Below are 25,718 nucleotides of genomic sequence, written 5' to 3' on the forward strand. Positions count from 1 at the left end.
CTAACTGAAGCTGGATAGCTTTCAAAAAGCCTGAGTAGATTAGCTTGCTTTGTAGTATACCACTCCGGTGGTGTTAGTGACCGATCTCCCAGAGTCAGGACCATTAAACACAGATTGACTATTGGGGAGATGACACACACACTGATTGTGGTTAAATCAGTGCATGTTACACTGAGCAACACGTTCACAAACACATTCTAAAAACCATCAACAAATTCTCTGAACCTCAAATCCTAGTACAGGATAATGTTATTTTGATATCCATCCGTGTGGTAGGAATCTAGAATGGCATTGTAAGTGGCAGTACAGTAAATAGAAAATAATGGGGTGGAAATCATCCACATATCATCCTAACAGCATGTTATCATATGGTCTTTCTTCCCCCTACATAGATTGTCAGGAGGCAATAACAAATCTCCAAGGGTTAGATGCATCGAGCACAAACTGGTTTTGTTTGGAATACCAGATAAGGTGTTGCTCTTCCGCCCTCATCCACCTCTAACTACGAGTCCAACTGTGAGGATCGATACCAGGAAGTGGATGGAGGTCAGCGAGTTTCATCTCAACTTTCTGCTCAGTAGACAGACAAACTGACTGAACATCTAACATCAAAAGAAGAGCTTGTGATTTAACACTAAAAAGATTCATATTCGATACCTGCCCTGGGTGTATTTAATTTACGTGAGACAAGTATTGAATGCTTGTTGAGTAACATTAAGATTCCAATAAGTATTTTTAAAGGGGTGATGTAATGAAAAACATAACATTATGAATCCAATAAGTATTTTTAATGGGGCAGTGTAATGAAAAACTTAACATTATGACTACAATAAGTATTTTTAAAGGGGTGATATAATGAAAAACTTAACATTGTGATTCCAATAAGTATTTTTAAAGGGGCAGTGTACTGAAAAACATAACATTATGATTCCAAAAAGTATTTTTAATGGGGCGGTGTAATGAAAAACATGATCACACAAATGAACGCTCAAAATAGCCAAAAATCCCTCACACAGAAAACCACACATTCAAATGTCCGATTTAGACGTTGATAAGCGAGTGAATATCCGAGCTAGCAACTGGCTATTTATCAAGTTGGCTAAGTTAATAAGTAATCAGGGTTGGGTATAAGTAAGTAGCCTTGTATTTACAACACAGTGACTCGTCCACAAGGGACAACAACACGTCAGGATTCGTACCACTGCCACTGGGGGATTGCGAGCCGAGGGCTCTGTCTAACAATCCGTCTGTGATTATGCTTGAGACAACTGGCAGTTCTGAATGCACTCTGTAGTTATTGATTAGCTATAATGCCTCAGTAAAGCATTTATTAAACCTGAGCTTCTAACATTACAGCTTGTTCACAAAGCCCCCCACCTCCCTCCTATAAGGTGCACAATAAGAACGTCTAGAGGTTAAGCTAACGTGCCCAGCTCTGATTGTGTGTGTGTGTGTGTGTGTGTGTGTGTGTGTGTGTGTGTGTGTGTGTGTGTGTGTGTGTGTGTGTGTGTGTGTGTGTGTGTGTGTGTGGGGGGGGGGAACATCCAGAGGGTGGCGAGGGGATCAACAAACCCATCATCTTCAGGACACATTCGTGACTTGAATGATGTAAATTCATGTTCCACTTTTAAATAATCAAATTTAATAAAAATTAACAAATCTCCCTGTCATTTTGCAAGACATAAACCTCAGTAACAGTTAAACATTTAATTTCAGTTATAGGCTATTTCATCTGTTACATGTGTCATTTCTTGAAATCAGACATAAACAAATGCATGTGGTTTAAAATTAGACCTGCATCTCCATTATTTTGTACTAAATTGTGTTTAGTCCAAACATATCATTATTTTGTATTAAATTGTGCTTAGTCCAAACATATCATTATTTTGTATTAAATTGTGTTTAGTCCAAACATATCATTATTTTGTATTAAATTGTGCTTAGTCCAAACATATCATTATTTTGTATTAAATTGTGCTTAGTCCAAACATATCATTATTTTGTATTAAATTGTGCTTAGTCCAAACAGATCATGATTTTGTATTAAATTGTGCAATCTCCAAACATATCATTATTTTGTATTAAAATTGGGCTTAGTCCAAACATATCATTATTTTGTATTAAAATTGGGCTTAGTCCAAACATATCATTATTTTGTATTAAATTGTGCTTAGTCCAAACATATCATTATTTTGTATTAAAATTGTGCTTAGTCCAAACATATCATTATTTTGTATTAAATTGTGCTTAGTCCAAACAGATCATGATTTTGTATTAAATTGTGCAATCTCCAAACATATCATTATTTTGTATTAAAATTGGGCTTAGTCCAAACATATCATTATTTTGTATTAAAATTGTGCTTAGTCCAAACATATCATTATTTTGTATTAAAATTGTGCTTAGTCCAAACATATCATTATTTTGTATTAAATTGTGCTTAGTCCAAACATATCGTGATGCGTGTCGGGATAGCCCTTCGCTCTGAAATCTGAAATGTTGCTGGCTTGGCCGAAGTGGCTATCGAGGGTCAAATTAGCCCCTACATCCTCAATAATTTTCACTCCCTCAGCTTTCGGACACGCACGAATGGAGGGCAGAGGGTCGAGGGGAAGGGTGATTTGGGATTCAGACTTAGTGTACGTGTGTGTGTGTTTCCGTGTGTCCATGTGCGTGCTTGCGTGAGGGAGGGAGGTAGGGAGGGAGGGAGGGGTTAGAGTGTGTGTATGTCATTACCACAATGAATAATTCATCCCCTTGTTTGACTTAATAACTCTGGAGTATGTGGGGATCAGGTTGGATGCTTGTTTGTTCTGTGATAAGCTGATGAAGCCTGTTATCTTAGCGGCCAGTGCTAAATTAGCCTGTTTTCTCCACTGATTCGAATCTCCTACACGGGCGCTTCTTCCGCCCCATACCAAAAAGGAGGTTACCAGGAATACTGTGTCAGTGGCAGCATATTATGCAACATGCGTTGTGACCAAAATTGTCTTGTATATGAAGAGAGAGAGAGGCCGGTAAAGAGCGTTGGGGGGGGCATGCTTTGAGTTTGATGTCGCTGCTTTGAACGAAACCCAGAAAAACTGTGCAACACACAGAGCTTGCTCGGAAACGTTGGAGCGTGTGCCTGTTTGCGGTCCAATCTTTTAAAGTAAGTCTGGAGGTCTACACCTCATTAGTGCAGTCCCATCCTGCAGGATGTGGCTTTCTCCACATGCATGACTCCAGCTCTGTCAGAACACTTAAGCCTGCTGCGCTTCAAAATGGACAAATGTTCACCTTAGTGCTGGGAAAAGCTACCCAATCCTTTCTCTGTGCCGTGTCACTGCAATGCCATTTCTAGTGAATGTTAAACACACGCCATCACGACGTCTCTCCGTACACTCTTAGGGGGAAAAAGGTGCTATCTAGAACTTTAAAGGGTTCTTTGGCTGTGAACAGACCATCCTAGGTAGTTTAGAGTTCTGTTAAAATCCCTTTCAGACTGAAATACTCTCACCGTGCCGCTCAATGATCGCCTCTTATGATTGAGACTCATGATGGAGACCCATGATGGAGACTCATGATGGAGACTTATGATGGGAGTCTCATGATGGAGACTCATGATGGAGACTTATGATGGAGACTCATGATGGAGACATGATGGAGACTCATGATGGAGACTCATGATGGAGACTTATGATGGAGACTTATGGTGGAGACTCATGATGGAGACTCATGATGGAGACTTATAATGGAGACTCATGATGGAGACTTATGATGGAGACTCATGATGGAGACTCATGATGGAGACTCATGATAGAGACTCATGCCATTACACCTTCTTAATCACCATATTGATCCATTTGCGGTGGATTTCCTTTCTACTTAATTTCCAGTGAAGCTGCACAGTACTAGAGAGTTGAACATTTTATTAAACTTAGAACACAATCAGGACTACAGCCCATAGGGGAACAGATGAGGATGTGAGGGAGAGGTTTTTCCAGTGGCCCTCTCTTGTGTGGGGTTAATTGAAGTCTGTAATGCTTGGAAATGAACTCTACAAGGTGTCAGAGGATGTCTGAAACGTCTCTCTGACCAGGCTTCAACAAATGTTTTTTTACTTAGTAGATGCTCCTTTTTTTATGGGAGGAGATTAAGGCAAACTTTTTTCTTTAAAGAAAAGCACCAGGAACTAATGAATAAAGTACTATTTATATGGTACTCTTTCGTTAATTGGGATTGTATTGCTTGCTTGACTTCTTGTCATATTGGAAGACATACCTATCTTGCCCCCAGTTACTTTGATTTACCTTTAAAGGTCAATTTACAAACTGTTAGACACAAGAATGACACCTCTATGGTCATACATGGGACTGTGTGTATGTTTTGGTGGTGCTACAATTAAATTATTGTATTAATAATAGCCTATATTTATTTATATGTGATTTAATTATCACTGAAACATGTTTTCCTTTCTATGAAATAGGATTGATAATTGTAGGCTACCAATGATTTTGAATCTCAATCGAGGTAATTCCACTGGTAGTTGTGATTTTATACTTGCTATGACCGGCTATACCTGAGTGTGTGGAACTGTCCGATTTTCACACATCATTCCCATTTGGTCCTGCAGGTGGCGCGCGCTACAAGAACAACGAACTCCTGCTGCGCTCTGTTTTCGACCCCAGCTCATCTTATATCAGCGTGTTACGCACCAACCTGATACCTGTATACTCAGTGAATTAGTGCAGTCTTCACATTTTATAAGTGAGAGGGGTACGATTAAATAAGCAAAGGGATATAGCCCAAGCACGTAGGCTATGTGCTTGCTTGGATCTAGTTGACAAGACTATTGCCTATAATGTTGAGGACGATTTGCCAAAAATATTCAGATAGGCTACGGCATTAAAGGAAGTCACGAAGTGTATGCTATTTGCATTTTATAATGTACAAAACATTACGATAATTTCACCTTTAAAACGTTATTGTTCCACTGCCTTAAACGAATGATAGAAACAGTGTCAATGCTGAAATATGTGTTCCCCACATAACATAACCTATAGCCACCTGTCAAAATGTGTTAGAGTTCATCATGGACCGAGATGAAGGCGGAATATCCAGAATGATAGAACCAACGAGCGGATCAATAACTCTCTCTCTCTCTCTCTCTCTATATATATATATATATATATATATAGAGAGAGAGAGAGAGAGAGAGAGAGAGAGAGATATATATATATATATAGTGTATTATTATTATCTCTCTCTATGTATATATACATACATATGTATGGCGAATATGTGTGTATATATATATATATGAAACCGTGAGAGATTTCTAAAATGTAGGCTTGTGTGAGAAAGATAATGTTAGGAAATCTACATAAATGGAACTTCCTTCGCTCCACCTTTTTTGCTGTTTGTGTGTGTATGTGTGTGTGTGTCTGTGTGTGTGTGTGAGAGAGAGAGAGAGAGAGAGCAATCATTTTGAAATCACTTCACTCTCACACACACAACGTGCAGTCGCGCGGTGAGCGCTGGAGCGAACGATCCCGAGGCAACCCATAGTTGTGTAGCTGTACAGAGGGTGACTGACAGAGGACCAAAACGCTGGCAACTAATGGACATATAGTATATTGTTTTGTTTTTTTACTCTGGAACCCTCTGCTACGGGAACATATTGAGGATTAGCTTAGCAGCTGGTGAGAATGTTCCAAACTAAGCACGGGATGCTGCCATAAAACTGGTCCGGAGACGTACTATATATGGTTGTTTCCGTATCCGAGGAGGGGACAACAATCTGATGTGCAGCGCTTCTGGTCACCAAGTTGTTTTCTGCCGGCAATTAACGCACTCGATTTGATATCAGGGGGACCGTCATTGGATTTGAAGGAATAGGCTAACCGTCGTCGGCTGATCAAGTGGATTGTTTGTTGTTGGGGGTTTTTATCACGGGGAGAGCGTTGTTCATGTATTGTGGATTCCTACTTGTGGGGAGATATTGAGGGCTGAAGTGGCTTCGTTCAGGAGAGGCGAGGGATCGAAGCTTCTAGCCCGGCTGAAGCACTCAGAACTGGGATAGGCTACTGAGGAGTTCTCATCCATCCAAGGTAGGCTATGAACTTCACTGTCACGACTCAGCGCTCATATGATGGCTTTATTGACCGTAAACACGCACATATTATGATTCACATACGAGTGGAGCCAACAAAATAGCCTCGAATCTTACATATTATAATTTCCAGATTTTGATAGTTCAATATTGTGTCCGTCACCTGCCTTTCATAACCTACCAGTCCCTTGGGTAGACTATGCGATCCATTACGCTCAATACATTACATCATATGCAGGTCCGATATTGTGTATTTTCCATTTCATTGGGAAATGTAGCATTATAATGCCGACTGGGGGATAGGTAGAACTAAATATTCCACAAACGTATGGGGATTTCGGTCCGTTTCATTCCGAGGGTGAACACTTGTTGTTTGCTTTCCGACCGTGGACTTGTGTCGGCGGTTGATATTCACCGCATGATCTTTCCACTGATGACTACCGATGTTAGATGTTTTCCCCTACACTAGCCTACTGGTGTTGATTTCTCTACGAGCGACGGTGCACTTACCCCGTCCACCCTCGAAATGTCCTTTCCATATACGCCATAAATTAGCTAAAGCTCCCAACGAAATATCTCTCTCTGGGTTCACGAAAGCCGATTTTTATAAGGACTTCCAGTGAGGAATATTTGAATTAAATATTTATTCCTTTCCTAATTCTGTATTTTTTGTGTGTGTATACCTCAGCCCAACCGAGCCAAATAGCCATATGAGTTGAATGTAATAGGCTAATAGTAAGATCATAAATAGCCTAATCAATAGGCTATTACCATTACAATATATCAGGACAGAATACCCAGCAATAGGCCTATAGGCTAAAGTAGAATGATTGTAAATTCGCCACGAATTGCCAAATAAGTAACTTTTTTTAAATAGTCACCTAATGTAATTTATAAAACAGTCATATGGGTAGCCAATACGCCCTTCCAATTCAGCCCTCTATTAGACGCGCTTGTATCACCTGTAGCTGAGTCTTTGCAAAAGGCTTATTGTACAGTACCTTTTAAATGAACATTCCCTCTTATTTTAGCCTTTGACTTTTTATCGACGGCCAATATGTTATAGTTATAAGTAAATGGCAATATCTGAACTATATCAGCTATTTTTTTTAAAGTAGTATCAATGGTGGACAGCTCTCTGAATCGGCAGCCGTAGCCTTTTCATGACAGCCTCACTGTGACATTACTGCGAAATCCGGTCTTTCTGGCTTCTCCCGTTCCAAGCGGACTCCTTCCACCGAGGCGTCTAACCTGCTAGGCAGGATGGTGATGATGCGTTACACATGAAACCACAAAGATGAAACTCGCACCTCTGAATCGCCTATCTCTTAGAATGCTTTTCATAAAGTGTTATATAGGGAGATTGAGGGCTCATGCAATTACCTCATCTCCTCGCCACATAATAATACTGGCCTATATCTATTTTTCTTCATTTTCATATGTAATAAAAACAATACAACTCTTGAATAGTGTTTTCCCGATAAGCGTTCATGAACTTCATGACCCTCCCCACCGCAGGTCATTTGGCTATTGCAGAGCTCTTCCCAATTGGCAACAGGCTGCTGCATTCCATTTAAACCCTTCAAATAAATAGTCTAAACTCTAAACGTAGGCCATCACCGACAAAAACTGCGCTGTAGTAGGCCTAGCCACACAATCCTGGAAATTGTAGTCCGGCGTAGGCTAGTGACTGATGAAGCAAGCATTACGGGGAGAAAGGTTTTGGGTTTAAGGAGCTTCAGTCAAAGCACCACGATTCCTTCCCCTCTGGTAAACTGCCAAGCGCCTCCACTCATCTTATTCATTTACATACGGGGATCATCCAATTAAAAACGAATCGATGCTGACAAAGCGTTTCTATTTTACGTTGCTTACATAGCCTCTCCGAAAATGTGTCAAAAAAAAAAACGTGGACAAAATGTGTTGCTGTATTTTAAACGGGTAGAGGCCTAGACCTACTGTAGATTGGTCAAGCACACTATTGTGGACTACTCCATTCAATGTGTATACCTACAAGCAACAAAGTAACGCAGGTCAGTGGAGTGATTGGTTCCAGTCAGCCCACCGGGTTCCGTGCAGTTTGAGTTATGCAGTGAGGTTAATTATCTACACAATGGCGGATACTTTAATGTCACGCGCTGAGGGGATTCTGCGGGTCGTTTCAAGCTCCTCGTTTATTCGGTGTGTTTTACTGCGTATGTTAAGATCAGCATCGTCTTGCCTCATTGAATCGTGAGTATTTTCATTAAATTTGGTATTTTAAAAGAGTCGGCTTTAGTTGTTTGTGCATATTATTTGACAGTAGCCTACTAAATGATTCTGCTGTGTACTGTAGCCTATTGGCCTTGAGGAATTGTCAGCCTACTGGAGAGAGGCCTGTCTACATGTGACCGTTTTCCATAAGTGTAAAGGCTTCTTGTGTCTGTTGTTTTGTTTTACTGGTTTAATTTCTATATTTCTTAATTCCATTATTTTACTTTTACATGTGTGTGTGTATTGTTGGGAATTGTTAGATATTGCTGCACTGTTGGAGCTAGGAACACATGCATTTCGCTACACCCGCAATAACATCGGCAAAGTATGTGTATGTGACCAATAACATTTGAATTGATTTGATGAAGTCGCATGTCTTTCCAATTCATTCTCCTACAAATCCACGTCATGGTCAGATTTCAATTGTGCAATGCGGCGAATGAGCAGGGAATGTCGAGATAAACTCGAAAAATAAATAGGACTTGTTGTGTAGGCTATGCACATGTGTATGTTAAATTAATGATCTGAGTCAACAGGTTTACAGATGCCTTCATTAAAATTCAGAACAGTTGAAATGGCATTTTTTTTTATATTAAAGGTCTAAGCCGTCTACCATAGACCTCGTGAGAATGGGTGTGGATAATTGTCTATGCTTGAAATTATGCATTTCCACAGCATGTTTTGGGTTCATTAAATCCTATTCCAATTTAGTGAAAGTGACTTCCAATTAGGTGTGTTGCCACCGCAGCCAGGAAACAAGAGGATTTTTTTCCTACATAGTAATTCGCCAGCATTAGACCATGTAGGTTACATATGGATATAATCATTGCTTTCATTTCAACTCCAGCAACTGTAAATACATATGTTTTCAAGGAGCTCACGCCATGACGTCTGATATTTCCCTAGGTCTTATCTTGTAATATATAAGTAGAGAGTAGTTCCATCTGCCATCAGGGGGATAATCCCTATGTGTTTATACTGCGTGTTATGCTCAATCGAAGACAAGGCGGAATGGTGTCAGACAATATGAAGAGGGGAGTGACCGCTTTGTCTGGTTGAGAGGCTAGATGTTATGCACCTTGGTATGATCCAAGGAGGCAGCCGAATTATGGAGATCAAACAAATTTGCCGTAGCTCTGGTATTTGTATATCATTGACCGTAGCTAGATAACAGCTAATTTTCTCTCTGGAGAGAGAGGGTGCTAGCTAGTGCATTGGCAAAGAGCAGTCATTTGGAGCGGTTAGACCACAATCATTCTCACTCCAGTTTATCTCCTAGGCTAGACTAGAGGGAGATAGAGAGGATTTAGTGTCCTGCTCACCTAGACTAGAGTCTTCCAGCCCAGTACAGTGTCTCTGCCACAGCACAAGAGACAGCGTCTCATCAACCCTTCAGTTACCTCTCTATTAGATACAAGGCACTACTAACAACCATACGTGGTGGTGAACTATGTTACAGCCTGAAATTGTTCCTGATATTGTTTGCAGTGCGTTCCCACCAGCAGCCCCACAGATAGTCCCAGCATGTTGTGTCTCACTGTACGTCATCCTAGCATGCCATATCTCTGCCAGCCAGCACCAGTGGGTGGTGTAGTGGAGCACTTTAGTCTCCATTCACCCTAAGCAGCCAGCCGTGGCTCGTGGTGCTATCCCCATATAGTCTGGCACACAGGCTAGCAGACAGGCTAGCAGACAGGCAACCAGCAACAGTTTGCCTGCTTCCCAATAAAGGGGAGAGAGTGATCTGGGCCGAACAATTGGGTTGAATGAAATCGTTAAAGTAATCCCTTGGGTAAGGGACCACCCATCTAGTATGGAGACAAGCCCCCGTCCAGCAGACCCCAGAGCGGGGAAGAGAATGGGGGCGATTGTGCTGGACAATGACCTGGCTGGATGGGCCATCCAAGGTTGGGTTCTGTCTGGATTTAGGACTTGCTCACCAACCCCTCTCACCTTAACCCGCCCTCCCACCCTCCTCCATCCATAGGCACTCCAGGCCAGTTTCTTGTATTGTGGCGATAGAGAGCACTAGCAGGAGGCTGTTCAATGTGCTCCTCAATGCTGACGATGGAGCCAAATAATATGTGTGTGTGATAGATTTAGATGTCCAAAGTGCTTATGCAATAGTTCCCTTCAAACCTGAACAGTTGAAAAGCCAGTGTATAACAAATGCAAAGAGTCCTGTTCTGTGTGATTGGTACTATGTGGTTTATACATGATGGGAAAACTCACTAATACATAAGATGGTAAAGAATGTGCCTGATTGGCTGGAAGAGCTGTGTGTGTGTTGGTGGGGGGGTTCCACTACTTATGTTGTTGTTTGGTAACTAGGTAATAACAGTTGCTGTCATACTCCAAAACGCAGCAGTAGCACAACAAGTTCTAAAAACATATAAGCTAACCTTTCATTTGTTTGCCTTGAGCTCTTATAAGGAGTTGGTAGGCGAGTCTTGTATAGTGCAGTAACAGGCCCTGTATTGTGAGGTTACACATTAACCAGGGAGGGGCAGATGCCATCGTCCGGTGCTCATAGAGTCAATCATTCCTCCAGCACGTCTGGAACTATGACACTTCTTCACCTCCATAAATGCCACTGTGTAATTAGGTTCTTGAATTATTCAGCCTTATGCACATTCCAATGAGGGCTTGAGTGAAGTGTGTGTACAGTGTCTTGCTACCGTGATGCAGCGGCATCGCCATGGTAAATGACTTAGCAAACTGGTCGGCCTGCTGTGCGTGTATCGCTGTTTCTTACACAACTGCTTTTGTGTGGCTTTATTAAGGCTTGACTGTAGTTGGCAGAGCCTAGTGGTGCTGTGGCTTGTTGTGGAGTATACCGTAGTGTAGTTAGCAGACCTGGGTTCAAATACTATTTGAAATCTTTCAAATACTTTGGCGTTTGCTCTAGAGTTTTAGATGTAAAGGGGTTAACATTTTTGGAACTATTCTATTCGTATTTGAACCCAGGTCTGGTAGCTAGCTGGCTGGTTGAGGGAAGGTTGCTGGGGGGTTAGGATGATGAATTCCTAGCCACGGGTTTGAGTTAAAACCTTAATACAACGGTTGTGCGCCGTGTCAGCGGGGAGGCCTCAGAATAGCAATTAGCCTGTTAAATCTGTTAACCTCCCTCAGTGTGGAAGCACAATGCTCACCCAGAGAAAAGAGGGAGAGGGAAAGATGAGAGGAGGGAGGGAGGAGAGCGAAGGAAACTGAAGGAGGGATGGAGTTGGAGATACAGAGAGAGAGGGAGTACATGAGGGAGAACGGGAAAGAGAGCGCTAGAGAGGGGTAGCGAAGAAGGGAGGGAGAATGAGTGTATGGAGAGAGAGAGAGAGAGAGATGTACAATGAGGGGATTTGTAATGGGTCTTTGTGAGCAGGATTTAGCGTGCAGCAAGTATTCTAGTAGAGGACACAGCATCACAGGTGTAGGGCAAGTGTGGGTGGCAGGAACAGACAGAGAAATATGAAAGCAGTAATGGTTGTGGAGCATAAAGAAAACAGCCTGTCTCACGCAGTACAATACACAGTTTACAAGTCAATGCCTTTTTATTCTGACATCTATTGGTTTAAATACCGTTTAAAGTTGACAGAATCAAGTGGGTGTGGTGAGAAGGAACGAGGAAGCTACTAGTTTCCAAGGTATTCTACGACAGCAGAGTGCTCTCGCTCGCGTTGTTCTCTTTCGAATTCTCACACGTCGCTCACACACATCTCTCCACCACTGCTGATGAGGAAGGTTCGGGAGAGTTGGCCCCTGTTGATTTAGTAGCCGAAAAGCTTTGTCGCCATAAATCAGACCCCCTGTTCTCTAAATCCTGGACTGCTAATGTTGACAGATAAGGCACTGAAGAAAGCTGTGTTGACGGCCCATTGTCATTCAAATATATGCGCTATTGTCTGCCGTTGCTTGTCTGGACACTGGTCGGAGTGTCCCCTCACTCCCCTTTCCAGGAAGGCTGAAAGGGGTAGTGGTTAAGGGGTAACGGGGAGGTGGGTTAAGGCAATGCCAGATGTAGATGTGACTTTCTTAAGTCTGGAGTGTTTTGTAAACGTTGGAGTCGTTAAGGGGCCCTGCCACTCAGAGCCACCAGGGTGTTCCATTTCCATCTCAATGTCAACCTCTTAGCCAGGCCACTCAGTTCGACCAGTCACACACACACACACACACACACACACACACACACACACACACACACACACACACACACACACACACACACACACACACACACACACACACACACACACACACACACACACACACACACACACACACACACACACACACAGGAATCTCTCTCTCTCTCTCTCTCTCTCTCTCTCTCTCTCTCTCTCTCTCTCTCTCAGAGCACACACTAGCGATGTTGCTCTGCTCTTCTCCTCGGTGCTCGAGCCTCAACAACTCCCTGACTCTGCTGCCGTTCACATACAAACATGCACCCTCACTCCCTGACACACATCCACAGTCGAGACTGTTCCAGTGAGAGTCCAGAGGTGTGGGGAAGGATCAAATCAGTTTTCTTTTTTTTTTTAAATGTTGTTTCTCACATGCGTCGAATACAACAGGTGTAGACCTTACAGTGAAATGTTTACTTACAAGCCCTTAACCAACATTTTTTTTAAAGAAAAAAATAAGTGTTAAGAAAGTATTTACTAAATAAACTAAAGTAAATGAAAAATGAAAAAAATAGAAAAACAACAAATAACTAAAGAGCAACAATAAAATAACAATAGCGAGGCTTTATACAGGGGGTACCGGTACAGAGTCAATGTGCGGGGGCATCAGTTAGTCGAGGTTATTGAGGTAATATGTACATGTAGATAGAAGTAAAGTGACTATGCATAGAACATTAACAGAGAGTAGCAGAAGAGTAGAAATGGGGGAGCCAATGTAAATAGTCCGGGTAGCCATTTGATCAGATGTTCAGGAGTCTTGTGGATTGGTGGTAGAAGCTGTTAAGAAGCCTTTTGGACCTGGACTTGGTGCTCCGGTACCACTTGTCGTGCGGTAGCAGAGAGAACAGTCTATGACTAGAGTGGCTGGAGTCTTTGATCATTTTTAGGGCCTTCCTCTGACACGGGATGTGATGAACAAGTGTGGATCTTCCTGTGGCTGGAGCACGGCTTCTCCAGACTGTCTCCAAGGCCCCCCAGCCAGTAGCACATAGCTTGCATTCCAAATGGCACCCTATACCCTATGTAGGACACTTCTCACTGCCCCTGAGCACCATGCATCATAATGAAACCAGTCAAATCAAATTTTATTGGTCACATACATATAGTTAGCAGATGTTATTGGTCACATACACATAGTTAGCAGATGTTATTGGTCACATACACATAGTTAGCAGATGTTATTGGTCACATACACATAGTTAGCAGATGTTATTGGTCACATACACATAGTTAGCAGATGTTATTGGTCACATACACATAGTTAGCAGATGTTATTGGTCACATACACATGGTTAACAGATGTTATTGGTCACATACACATAGTTAGCAGATGTTATTGGTCACATACACATAGTTAGCAGATGTTATTGGTCACATACACATAGTTAGCAGATGTTATTGGTCACATACACATGGTTAACAGATGTTATTGGTCACATACACATAGTTAGCAGATGTTATTGGTCACATACACATGGTTAACAGATGTTATTGGTCACATACACATAGTTAGCAGATGTTATTGGTCACATACACATGGTTAGCAGATGTTATTGGTCACATACACATAGTTAGCAGATGTTATTGGTCACATACACATAGTTAGCAGATGTTATTGGTCACATACACATAGTTAGCAGATGTTATTGCAGGTGAAGAGAAATGCATGTGTTTCTATGCTCCAACAGTGCAATTACATCTAACAATACACAACAATACACACAGATCCTCACAGACTTATCATATTGCATAATATGATATTTAATATCTGCGACATGGGTATGTACACCTCTGTTACAGTGGCGTGATGATGAATGATCTTTCTGGTTTGATCTCTGTCACCAGCTATGGCCTCTCTAGGTTTTCACTAAGCAGCTCCACGATGAGGTCAGTAGGTTGGATGGGTTTTTAGTGGACGTCAGTGTTTTTCCCCACCAGTGGTACAGAATGAATTCAATGCAGCCTGTTCTCCCTGGCCTCTTCAGAGTTGTGAAATACCTGACCTGCTGAGAGGTGGAGAGGTAAGCCTGAGGCCAGGGGGGAGGTATTTTGCACCTCTGAAAAGCCCTCCACACTCTAACACACACAAACTGAACACACACTTTATAATTCTGCCTGTGTGAGTGTCATCAGGGGAAAAGAGGAGCTGTCATTTGCAGACCCAGAATTAGACTACAGAAATGAGTCTCTCTCCCACTTGCTCACCCTCAATCATAGAGTGGAGCCCCTGTTCCTCAGCAGCCTCATTAGTACATCTCTCCTGCCTGGGTATGAGGAGTGTTCTGTTGGTATATGCTAGAGAAGCCCATATGTCATTTATTGTGTGTGTGTATGCGTGCGTGCGTGTGTGTGAGAAAACGTGAGTGAGTGTGTGTGCACATATATGTTTAGGCCTGGTGTGTAATATTTCTCATCTCAATGAGCGTCACACGGAACAAACAACTGCTCCCTCCTGATATGAGTGTGTTTATCTCTCTCTTTCTCTCTCTTTCTCTCTCTCTGTCTCTCTCCATCTCTCTCTGTCTCTCTCGCTCTCTCTTTCTCTCTCTTATTATTCTGCCTCATTAAAGAGCCCCTTATACTCCAGGGGACCAGACTTCCAGGAAATGAAGGTTTATTTTCCTCCTCTCTTATCTTCTCAATGGTGTACACACACACACACACACACACGCACGCACGCACACACACACACGCGCACACACACACACACACACACACACACACACACACACACACACACACACACACACACACACACACACACACACACACACACAGGAACCTATATATACAAAAAGGAGGATGAGGAAGATGAGGAGGAAGGGAAGGCAAATCATTCTTCCTTTCTTTCTTCAGCATGCCAGACCCTACAGATCATCTGAGGAGAAGGATGGGGACTGGGGGGATGATTAGAAGGCATCTTTTCAAAAACAAGGATGTGAAAAACACAGATTAACCCCCGCAGACCTGTCTCCTTTCCCCGGTTGTAGCGAGCATGAGACTCTCCACACGCAGAGAACATATACAGTGAAGTGAATTAGAGCCAGGGGAGAACAGGGAAGTGGGGAAATGGGGATCAAAGCAGTATGCTGAAACAGAGAGGTAATTAATAAAGGAGGAAAGAGGTTAAGAATCAAAAGGAGAGTTGCTTTGTGTGTAAATTACCGTGTGTTCAATTAGGCCTTGATTGGGTTGCTTTTCGTTGTGATATCATCGGCGCTGAAAAACAAAACCCCTGGGATTTGGCACCACATATGATTTTCTAGTTGCTGCCTTTTAGTGGCATATTCAGTTTCAAAGTCCAAATTAGTGAGCTGTACGCAATGTTTGGTAGCCTTGGAATAGCTGAAGGACACCTAATGTTGTCAGTGTCCAGAATTAGCAGGGGGAGGTAGGCAACAGTGGCAGTGGAATCCTTATCCGTCCCCTTAGTCTACTGCTGCATATGTCATTGAAGTACCTGGCAGAGATACAAGGTTGAGTCCGTTTTATGGATAGGACATGGCTCGAACTCTCGCGAAACAGACGTCTCACTCAAGTAATTGTTTCAGACACATTAAGTGTCTTGTGCAAAAAAGTTTGCAATAAATTAAAACGAGACCTGTCATAAATCCCGAAGGGGATTTATGTCTGTGTCTTTAAAAGTTGTCCGGACCTTTCTAGAAGATGAGTGAGGCCATTTCTAATCATGTTTGTTTGTCTTTGTCATTTTCTTTCTTGCAGACCGGTGCTGTGCCTGTCAAGTGGAGGGATGGCGCTGAGGTGGGATTCCACGCTGGTGTTGGCCGCCATGCTTCTGGTTTGCTGTGGCGCCGATCCCACTGACATTCTCTACCGGATGCTCGAGGAGCAGCCGCCCAACACGTTGATCGGCAGCCTGGCATCGGACGAGGGCCTGCCCGACTCAGGCCACCTGTACAAGCTGGAGGTGGGCGCCCCTTACCTGCGCGTGGATGGCAAGACGGGAGACATTTACACCACAGAGGTCCCCATCGACCGTGAGACACTGCGGGACTGCCGCAACCTGCTCGAGGGCGACAAGTGCTTCCTGGAGTTCGAGGTGTCCATCACGGACCTGAAGCAGGGCCAGGGACCGCGGCTGATTGAGGGCCGCATCGAGGTGCAGGACGTCAATGACAACACACCCCAGTTCACCTCGCCCATCCTCATGCTGTCCATCCCAGAGAACACACACATCGGGGCACTCTTCTCCATCCCCATGGCCAGCGACAAGGACTCGGGCCACAACGGCGTAGCCGAGTACTCGCTTAGCGCCGGGCCTGACGCCGACCAGCTCTTCAACCTGCAGGTGGCCGAGGACACAGACGAGAAGCAGCCGCAGCTCATCGTCATGGGCAACCTGGACCGTGAGCAGAAAGACTCGTACGATCTCAACATCCGTGTGGTGGATGGGGGCACACCGCCGCGAGCCAGCAGCGCCCTGCTGAGGGTGACCGTCACCGACCAGAACGACAACGCACCCAAGTTTGAGAGGAGCCACTATGAGGCTGAGCTGGCTGAGAACAGCCCTGTGGGACACTCAGTCTTGCAGGTATTAAACAGACAGAGATACCTACAGTACATACAGAGACTCTATATACTTTACATTTCTTTTAATATTTTTTTTTGCATTTTAGTCATTTAGCAGACACTTTTATCCAGAGTGACTTACAGTTAGATAGAGATACACTCATAGACTCAGTCACAAAGTTTATATCTCTCTCCCTCTCTCAGAGCATTTCACACATGAAAATAACTGCCGTTTCATGCTGTGGGGCCATTTGTTTCAGTCAAAAGTGCAATGAAGTAGATTCACTTAGAGTAACTAAGTGAATCTTTAAAGTCAGACTTTGTGGTTCAGCTATTCAACTCCCCACACCATATTTATACTTCACAATTTATATCTGGTGAAGAGACAGTGAAAGGAACTGGTGAACTAGCTAACACTAAGATCCAAAGAGCCCTCCAACTCCACTTGACAAGCACCCTCATTACATTAGGCCCCCTATTTCCCATGGGGCCTGGGCACCGATACAAAACAACAGGGTTAAGGTTTAGGAAACGATGGAACCAAATCATATTCTCTTCAGCAAATTGATTTTTCTTCCTCTTCCCACTGTCGCTTTAACCACCGGTTTTACAAAACACTAGTGAATTATTGACAGGTTCTGAGAATGGCATATTGGATTGCAGTGCGACACAGCCGATAAGGCGAGCCCTACAGTTGGCCGGGTTCCAGGAGCAATTTGAGACGAAGTGTCCAGGCATAAAATGTGTATAAATACTGTTAATCTCTCAGTCAACAATTAGTCCATGCGTTCAAGACGTTTTCAAATAGTATTTTCTCCCTTCATGATCTTGCTAAGGGAGCAGTGGCAAATGAACGGCAAGGGTGGAAAAATAGTCTAATTTGACAACTTAAACAGGTCAGACGTGTCAATCAAGCATTTCTGCTTTCTCAAAGGAATTCTCTCCAAATGCCTGTTAAGTGAAATGCATTCTGGGGTTTCTGTGGAGGATGAAATGGAATGAGTCACATAGAGCATTAATACCAATAAACCCCATGGATAATCTGATGTCTGAGTCACATTAAGTCATGCATGGCTCGGTAATGGGAAGGCTGGGGCATTCTATTTGACTATCATATGGGCTAAGTGATACGGTGTTTTGCAAGGTGTGTTTAAGAATGAGTAATGTTAGAAAGATGACAGACATGATTATTGGTGTGTCAGGTGGTAAAGGTGTCAGAGTGACACTGTAAGGTTGGGTGTGACAGTTTACCTCCATTCTAAATGATACCTCGCTAATTTTCCCAGTCTATTTACACCAGATCAACTCACAGATACCTCTATTTATACTGTGTAATCATGGGCCTATAATGGGATAAAATATATTAAGATCCTTATAACCAAACTCACTGAGTTGATATTCCCCCATGTGTAGATTACGGAGATGGCTTGCTTCCTAATTTATTAATGCAAGGCTGTTCTCAGAAGCTTATGGGAAGTTTCTTGTTTTGGCAAGGAATACAGAGGAAGGGCCAAGTCAATCCGTTGCCACCAATCTCTGTCACTCTATCTCCTCCTGTTGGCCCCTGTAGGAACAAGGGCCTTTTGATAATGGGAGGAACATTAACACTCTCAGTCATTTCCCCATTAGCTGCCAATGACCCATGTGACAATCACTAGATGTTTATGTGGGGCTGCGCATGCTTAGTTTTGATAGTCCATTATGCATGACACAGAGCATGAACTTGAGCTATGAGGAGAATCAAGGCTTTGATACAATCTAGGAGTGAATTTAGAGGCATTTACATAAATTATGGGGAATACAATTGTTTCGTGGTTTTGAAAACGGTAGGTTGCAGAAGCTAAAGGCTAATCTTTTATGCGTTTGTGTGTGTGCGTGTGTCCAGGTGAAAGCCAACGACGCTGACATGGGTACCAACGGGGAGATCGACTATAGCCTGCACCAGGCCTCCGATGCCGTCCAGAGGTTGCTACGCATTGACCGCTCCACAGGGATCATCTACGTCAAGGGGCTGGTGGACCGCGAGGAGGAGAGCTTCCTCAAGTTCTTCGTGGTGGCCAAGGACCGCGGCCCCAACTCCAAGAACTCCAAAGTCCTGGTGACCATCAACGTCAAGGACCAGAACGATAATGCACCCGCCATCGAGATCCGTGGCATCGGCCTGGTCACCCACCACGACGGCGTGGCCAACATCTCAGAGGACATGCCCATCGGCACGCCTGTGGCCCTGGTGCAGGTGTCGGATCGTGATGAAGGGGAAAATGCTGTGGTCACCTGTGTGGTGGCCGGGGACGTCCCCTTCCAGCTGCGGCCCGCCAGCGAGTCAGCCAACGACCGCAAGAGGAAATACTTCCTGCAGACCACGACCCTGCTAGACTACGAGCGCATCAAGGACTACAGGATTGAAATAGTAGCGGTGGACTCCGGTAACCCTGCACTGTCCAGCACAAACTCCCTGAAGGTGCAAGTCACCGACATGAATGACAATGCCCCTGTATTCTCCCCCACCCTGTTTGAGGTGGACTTTGCAGAGGAGAATCAGCCAGGTGATAAGGTCCTGGATGTGGTGGCCACGGACGCGGACAGTGGGTCCAACGCAGAGCTGACCTACAGCATCATCATGGACTCGACCACTAAGGGGCTCTTTGAGATCGACCCCAAAACGGGAGAGGTGCACGTGAGGAATACGCTGGACCGTGAGCACAGAGAGCAGTACGAGTTCCACGTGGCAGCGGCCGATAAGGGCTCGCCTAGCCTGAGGGGGACAGCCACGGTAGTGGTCAAGGTGCTGGACCGTAACGACAACGAACCCAAGTTCATGTTGAGCGGCTACAGCTTCTCCGTTTTGGAGAACATGCCTCCGCTCAGCCCTGTTGGCATGGTGACGGTCATCGATGCAGATAAGGGCGAGAACGCCAGGGTTCGGCTCTCGGTGGAGCCCGACAATGGCAAGTTTGTCATCCAGAATGGCACAGGCACTATCCTTTCCAGCATCTCCTTTGACCGTGAGAAGGAGAGCACATACACTTTCCGCCTCAAGGCTGTGGACGCCGGTGACCCTCCCAGGTCCTCCTACGTGGGTGTGACCATCAACGTCTTGGACGAGAACGATAACTCCCCCTACGTCACCAAGCCCTCTAACTCCTCCTACAAGTACCTCCCACCTCTCACGACCCCCGAGACACGCGTGGAAGTGGTGGAGGCTGAAGACATCGACACAGGACCCAACGCCGAGCTGGTCTTCAGCATTACCGGCGGGAACCCCTACGGACTGTTTCACATCTCGCCCACCAATGGGGAGATAACCCTGGCCCAGGAGTTCACCCGCAAGCACAACGGGCTCCACCGTCTGGTGGTGAAGGTGAGCGACAAAGGCAAGCCACCACGCCACACCACCGCCCTGGTCCACATCTTCGTCAACGAGACCATGGGCAACATCACCCTGATTGAGTCTCTGGTGGGTCACAGCCTCTACACTCCTCTGGACAGAGACATTGCCGGGGACCCCAACTACGCGCTGGCCCAGCGCAGCAATATCCTGTACGGCAGCCTAGCGGGCATCGCCGGAGTCATCCTGGTCATCGTGGTGGTGGTGGTGATCCGCCATCGCATGCAGAAGGACACCAAGAGCGGCTACCAGGCGGGCAAGAAGGAGAGTAAGGACCTGTACGCCCCCAAAGCAGGGCCCAAGAATGGCAAGGGCAAAAAGAGCAAGAAGGGCAAGGTGCCCAAGCCCACCAAGCCACTGGAGGAGGATGAAGAGGCCAGCCTCCAGAAGGGCCTCAACTTCAACCTCATAAACGATAGTGTCAATGACAGTCCCCGGATCCACCTGCCCCTCAACTACCCCCCGGGCAGCCCCGACCTGGGCAGACACTACCGCTCCAACTCCCCACTGCCCTCCATCCAGCTGCAGCCCCAGTCCCCCTCTGCCTCCAAGAAGCACCAAGCCGTTCAGGACCTGCCTGCCACCAACACCTTTGTGGGCACAGGTGACAACAACTCTACAGGCTCCGATCAATATTCGGATTACAGCTACAAGGCAAACCCGCCGAAATACAGCAACAAACAGGTAGGCGACTACTTCCCCACAGCAGGGTACAACAGGAACATTATATGGACCGACGAGGTTTGGTAGAATTTGGACTGAATCACAGAGATTTGCTACCAAAGCTGCACTGATCACTCATTCTCTCACCGCGATCACGCCACCACCTTTCCCAAATCAGGGCAGGCTTGCCTTTTCATCTCTCATTTTTATTTTTTGTTATGTTTATGTTTGTCATTTAAAAAAATCCTCACCTTAAAATGGACTCACTACACTTTCACGCTAAGAAGGAAACATTTAATTTATCTCAACCTTTTGAGGGGTTTAAATGAAGGAGCTTATGTTTTTTAAATGAAGGAGCTTATGTTTTTGTGTTGTTTTTATTTTACAGGAGGCACATCTTTGGTTGAGCACCTACACTGCCCCACACAGAGTCATTCCGTATATTTTAATGTGTTTAGAGAAATCATTTGGTTTTAAAGTCCCTTTTTATGGCAGGATTCTATTTCCTTTCACACTGAGTTTGTTCATTTGAGTGTGACAAAGTGCTGGTGAATTCCTTAGACACTTTTATTGTCTGTTGGCTACCACTGGAGAGTACAAGCTTGGCCTAACTGCACTTTTTTTATGTTTTCACTTCAAAATAATTAAAATCATTCACCAAAGGGTAGATAGCCAAGGGGAAAGAAGGGAGTGGGGGAAGGTAAGCAAAGAAGACATATAGAAATTGAAAAGCACACTTAACGACAAGGGAAGGTCCTTTCAGACACCTTGTGTTATTTTGAAGCCTGCCACTGCACATCCTGTCAGGCCATTGAAAAAGGACTCTTCATTTACTGGGGCTTAAGTCAATTGTTTGCACAGATTAATGGCAGGTAATTCCAGCCCCGCTCGCCTGTACACAGAGAGTGCCTTGCTTTATTTAACGTACATATGTGGGGTGGTTAAATTCATGCTCATAAGTAGTGTGGTATGGCACCTTTATGAGTAATGGACTTAAGGCCCCGGCAAGCTGTGAATAATGTCACATCCACTGTGAAACGAGAGGCTCTGAAAAGAAAGAACAGGAGACCGAGGTTGATTGCATTTTGCAGTAGTATCTGTTGGAGAGTATACCAAAAAAACAAGATTGCTTTGTTCGTATGGCCTCTTTAAAATGATTTGGAGACAATCGTATGATGTAGTAATATGCAAGTTGTACATATGTGAATAACAAACTATGTTTGCTGATGTTGTATTTTTAGTTTTACTCATCATGTGTTTGTTCTGATTGCAACATGTCCTGTGTGTGATTTGTACTCAAATGGAGAACATTCATTTTTTGTGAGTAACTGAGCCACTCAGTTGTCCTTGTTAGTGATGCCTGCATTCACCAACCCAATTCTCTAACAATCAAATTACACACACAAACACACACACACACACATTTGAATACAGGAGGTAGTACTGTTATTGTCATGCTTCAAGTGAGCGTCATAATGTTTGCTACACTAGAGTACCCAGGAGGCATTGCAGTTCAGTGTTCCATGTTGCTTGAGTTCAGCTGTATTTAAAGCTGCAGTTATCCCCATTTTGACGAGACATTTTCATTTTGCTTCTGTTTTTGTTTTATCCATTTCTTTGTTTGTAAAAATATTGTACCCTGGGAGAAAATTTGTTCCGTTTTTTTTTTACGACTAAATCCAATTTTATTTCAATAAAAACGTTGTTAAAATGGTGAAATCACACTCTCTGTGCATTCCATGGGCATTGGGCTTGAGCTAAAGTAAGATTTTGGGCCGGGCCAAATGGGGATTAAAACTACAAATGGGAAATGAATGCTTAAGGTACAGTATTCCATTTTCATTATCATCTTTCTTTGTTGACAATCATTAACTTTCCCTCCAGCTAACACGCTTCATTACGCCATGGGTTACATGGGTTGGACTAACAGCGCCACAAGAACCAATGTTTTTTCTTTAGACACGCACTCTCCAGTCCCCACATAGCACTAATTATGACTCCCCTCTCAGCTAGCATTTTAACTTGAACGTTTCAGAGACACAACAATCAAGTGGACATTTAGAAAGCCTTGACCTCACTCTAAATGCTAACTTAACTTTTTTGTTGCTAATAATTTTGTCTTTCTGTTTTAAAAAAACTAAACTTCTGACATTTCGAGAGCTTGGGACTATAAGGTTCTATCTGCGTTCTTGTTTAAATGGAGTTATTGTCATAGCCTTGTTCTATAGCATTTATAGTACTCTAAATACCCCCAATTTATGTTAAGTTCAAAAGATTACAAGATAAAAATTGCTGACACCATTCAAACCAATGATGGTTCGGAACTTTAAAGCCAATTATCTCAGAATCATCTTTTTGCAGATAGAACCTTATAGTCATTCCCAAGCTCTCGATCTTCAGTCAAATGAGATCTCTATTCCCCAACTCTAACCCAATATGAAGTTTTCCTTCCATATGGAATATATATTAGAGGAAAGAGCTTATATTTCCACTCTGTCTTACCCACCCTCCCATCATTGAAATTCCTCCTGCATCAGTGCTGCCTAAACACCGTAGATTCTGCCCTCAGCTTGCGCAGTCGCCATGGAAACGGAATGACCGTTGTGTGTGTGCGTGCGCTGACTCACGGAGCTGTGCGACGCAGGTGGGGAGGCGCGGGGGGGGTCGTCGAAAGAGGGTATATCACCAGTCTGGTACACGGTGACAGTTCAGTTTTACATCGCACCTCGTCCATCCCCATGCCTGTCGTCACTACTCTGTTTTTGTAATGTCAAATGAGTGTCTTGCCTATACATTTTTCTGAGAGAGACAGAGCTCTGCCTTAGGTCTGTGCTATGTCCTCATACCCAGTCCTCTAAAGCTCACATCATTACATCTCCTGTAGTTGTCACACAGAGATAATCATCCCTTCTCCGTCACTCTTAACTACACAGTAGGACTGTAATAGCAGAATACTGTACCTTGTCTGTCTGAGAGTTCCCTCTGTGCTCTGCCCTTTGAGAGAGAATAAAGAGCTGTGGATACTGCAGCCTTAAATCAGTGAGTGAGTGCGTGTGCGCTTGTGTGTGTGTGGGATGCATCCGGGTTGCTTTTTGTGTTTGTTTGGGTCTGCTGGTTTCCTGTTTTGGTGTAACAACATAGCTTATAGCCTGACCGATACATGAAATAGGTGTTCTTGTTCCTCAGAGTTGGATGGCTACAGAGATGCATTCGGACAACTACTAGTTGTGGTGACAGTTGCTTCTTGTCTCCTTTCCCTTCTTTGTTTTTGATGAAGGGGGGTGTGGCAGTGATGGTTTCCGAAAGCGTAATGGCATAATGTAAAGGCACAGAGAGAAAGAATGGAAGGAAGAGGGAATATTTCTCCTTTAGCCCCCCTCAGATGAGAACAATTGTTTTCCTCAAATTGGGTCTGAAGTGCCAAAACAATGGAGAAGACCAGGCGTGTCTTCAGACTGAAATAAATCTTCCTCCCACCTAGTGGGCCTGAGAACGAGGGAATATTAATGCCCTCTCTCTCTGTCCATCCCTACATCCATCTCTATCCCCCTCCCCTCACCGATCACAGGAGGTTGGTGGCACTTTCATTGGGGAGGACGGACTGGAGTGGAATGGTATCAAATATATCAAACACGTGGTTTGATGTCATTCCATTCGTTCTGTTCCAGCCATTATTATGAGCCGTCCTCCCCTCAGCAGCCTCCTCTGTCACCGATTCACTGTTGTCCATTAACCTACCTCTGCCTTTCACGGCAGTCGTTTCTGACTTTCCCCGACTCTCAATCACCCTTTCTCTCACTCGCTCACTCACTCCATCTCTCTCTCGCTCTGTCTATCTCCCCCTCTGCCGCAGTGGTCAGGGCGCCACGGGCGAAAAGTGGACAGTGTCACTCTATTCTTCTAAGAAGCGAGTCAATTATGCAAATGAGGCCCATGGCAGATGAAATGACAAGGCCTTGTGTAATGACCAGAGAGAGTTGTTATTGCCATCTGTCTCTGACCTGAGTACCAGCCTCCCCATTGGCCGGGTTAGTCAACGTTTCACTCCCGTTTGCATAATACATCAATGAATGCCCATATTTAGGTAGTCTTCAACTCAATGAGACTTTGAGTGACATTCGACAGTGTCAGACACAACAACACAGACACAACAACACAGACACAGACACAACAACACAATAGACCTGTAGGTGTAGATGGATAGGAAAAATTCAAACGAGGGGCAAAATGGCCACCGTAAAAGTTTCAGGAATAACAAAACCAACCAACATTTGAATTATGCATGAGCCGTCGTCGAAAATGTCGGGCTAATTAAAATAAAAAGCACCTAATTTTAACAAGCAGAATCCCGGTAATGGAGTCTTTTATTGTTGGCTGTTTTTTTTTCCCTCTGCGTTGGTCTCTTCAAACTTGGCATGACACTCTGATGAGATGAGAATCATTAGTTTCACAGCGCTCCGCACCTTTGTGTGCCCCCAGGCTGATAACGTCTTTTGTCTGCATTTCACGGGAGAAAATTACATACATTTTAGCGCCGCCGTGGCAAAGTGCATCGGCTCTTTGTGCCTGGTAGTTTTTCATCTGCAATCAGAGGGGATCCTGGACCCGCTTT

At 44.2% G+C, this 25,718-nt stretch overlaps 1 protein-coding gene across 4 annotated transcripts in view; it reads left to right on the plus strand.

Annotated features, from left to right (window-relative positions):
- The first annotated feature begins 5,461 nt into the window (after positions 1–5,461).
- The window catches only part of LOC106604502 (protocadherin-1), a 383,892-nt gene continuing 363,635 nt past the window's right edge, over positions 5,462–25,718 (plus strand). Inside the window, exons 1-4 of one of the 4 annotated variants that reach the window (XM_045717966.1) lie at positions 8,067–8,326; positions 16,249–17,077; positions 18,941–21,127; positions 21,495–22,825. In XM_045717966.1, the coding sequence (XP_045573922.1) occupies positions 8,208–8,326; positions 16,249–17,077; positions 18,941–21,127; positions 21,495–21,638 (3,279 nt within the window). In that variant the 5' untranslated portion in view covers positions 8,067–8,207 and the 3' untranslated portion in view covers positions 21,639–22,825. Of the gene's footprint in view, positions 6,093–8,046; positions 8,327–16,248; positions 17,078–18,940; positions 21,128–21,494; positions 22,826–25,718 lie in introns of those variants that run through there. The other 3 variants (XM_014199169.2, XM_014199168.2, XM_014199170.2) reach the window with 3 other exon arrangements.

This window comes from Salmo salar, chromosome ssa05 (genome assembly GCF_905237065.1).
Source record: "Salmo salar chromosome ssa05, Ssal_v3.1, whole genome shotgun sequence".
Classification (NCBI taxonomy): domain Eukaryota; kingdom Metazoa; phylum Chordata; class Actinopteri; order Salmoniformes; family Salmonidae; genus Salmo; species Salmo salar.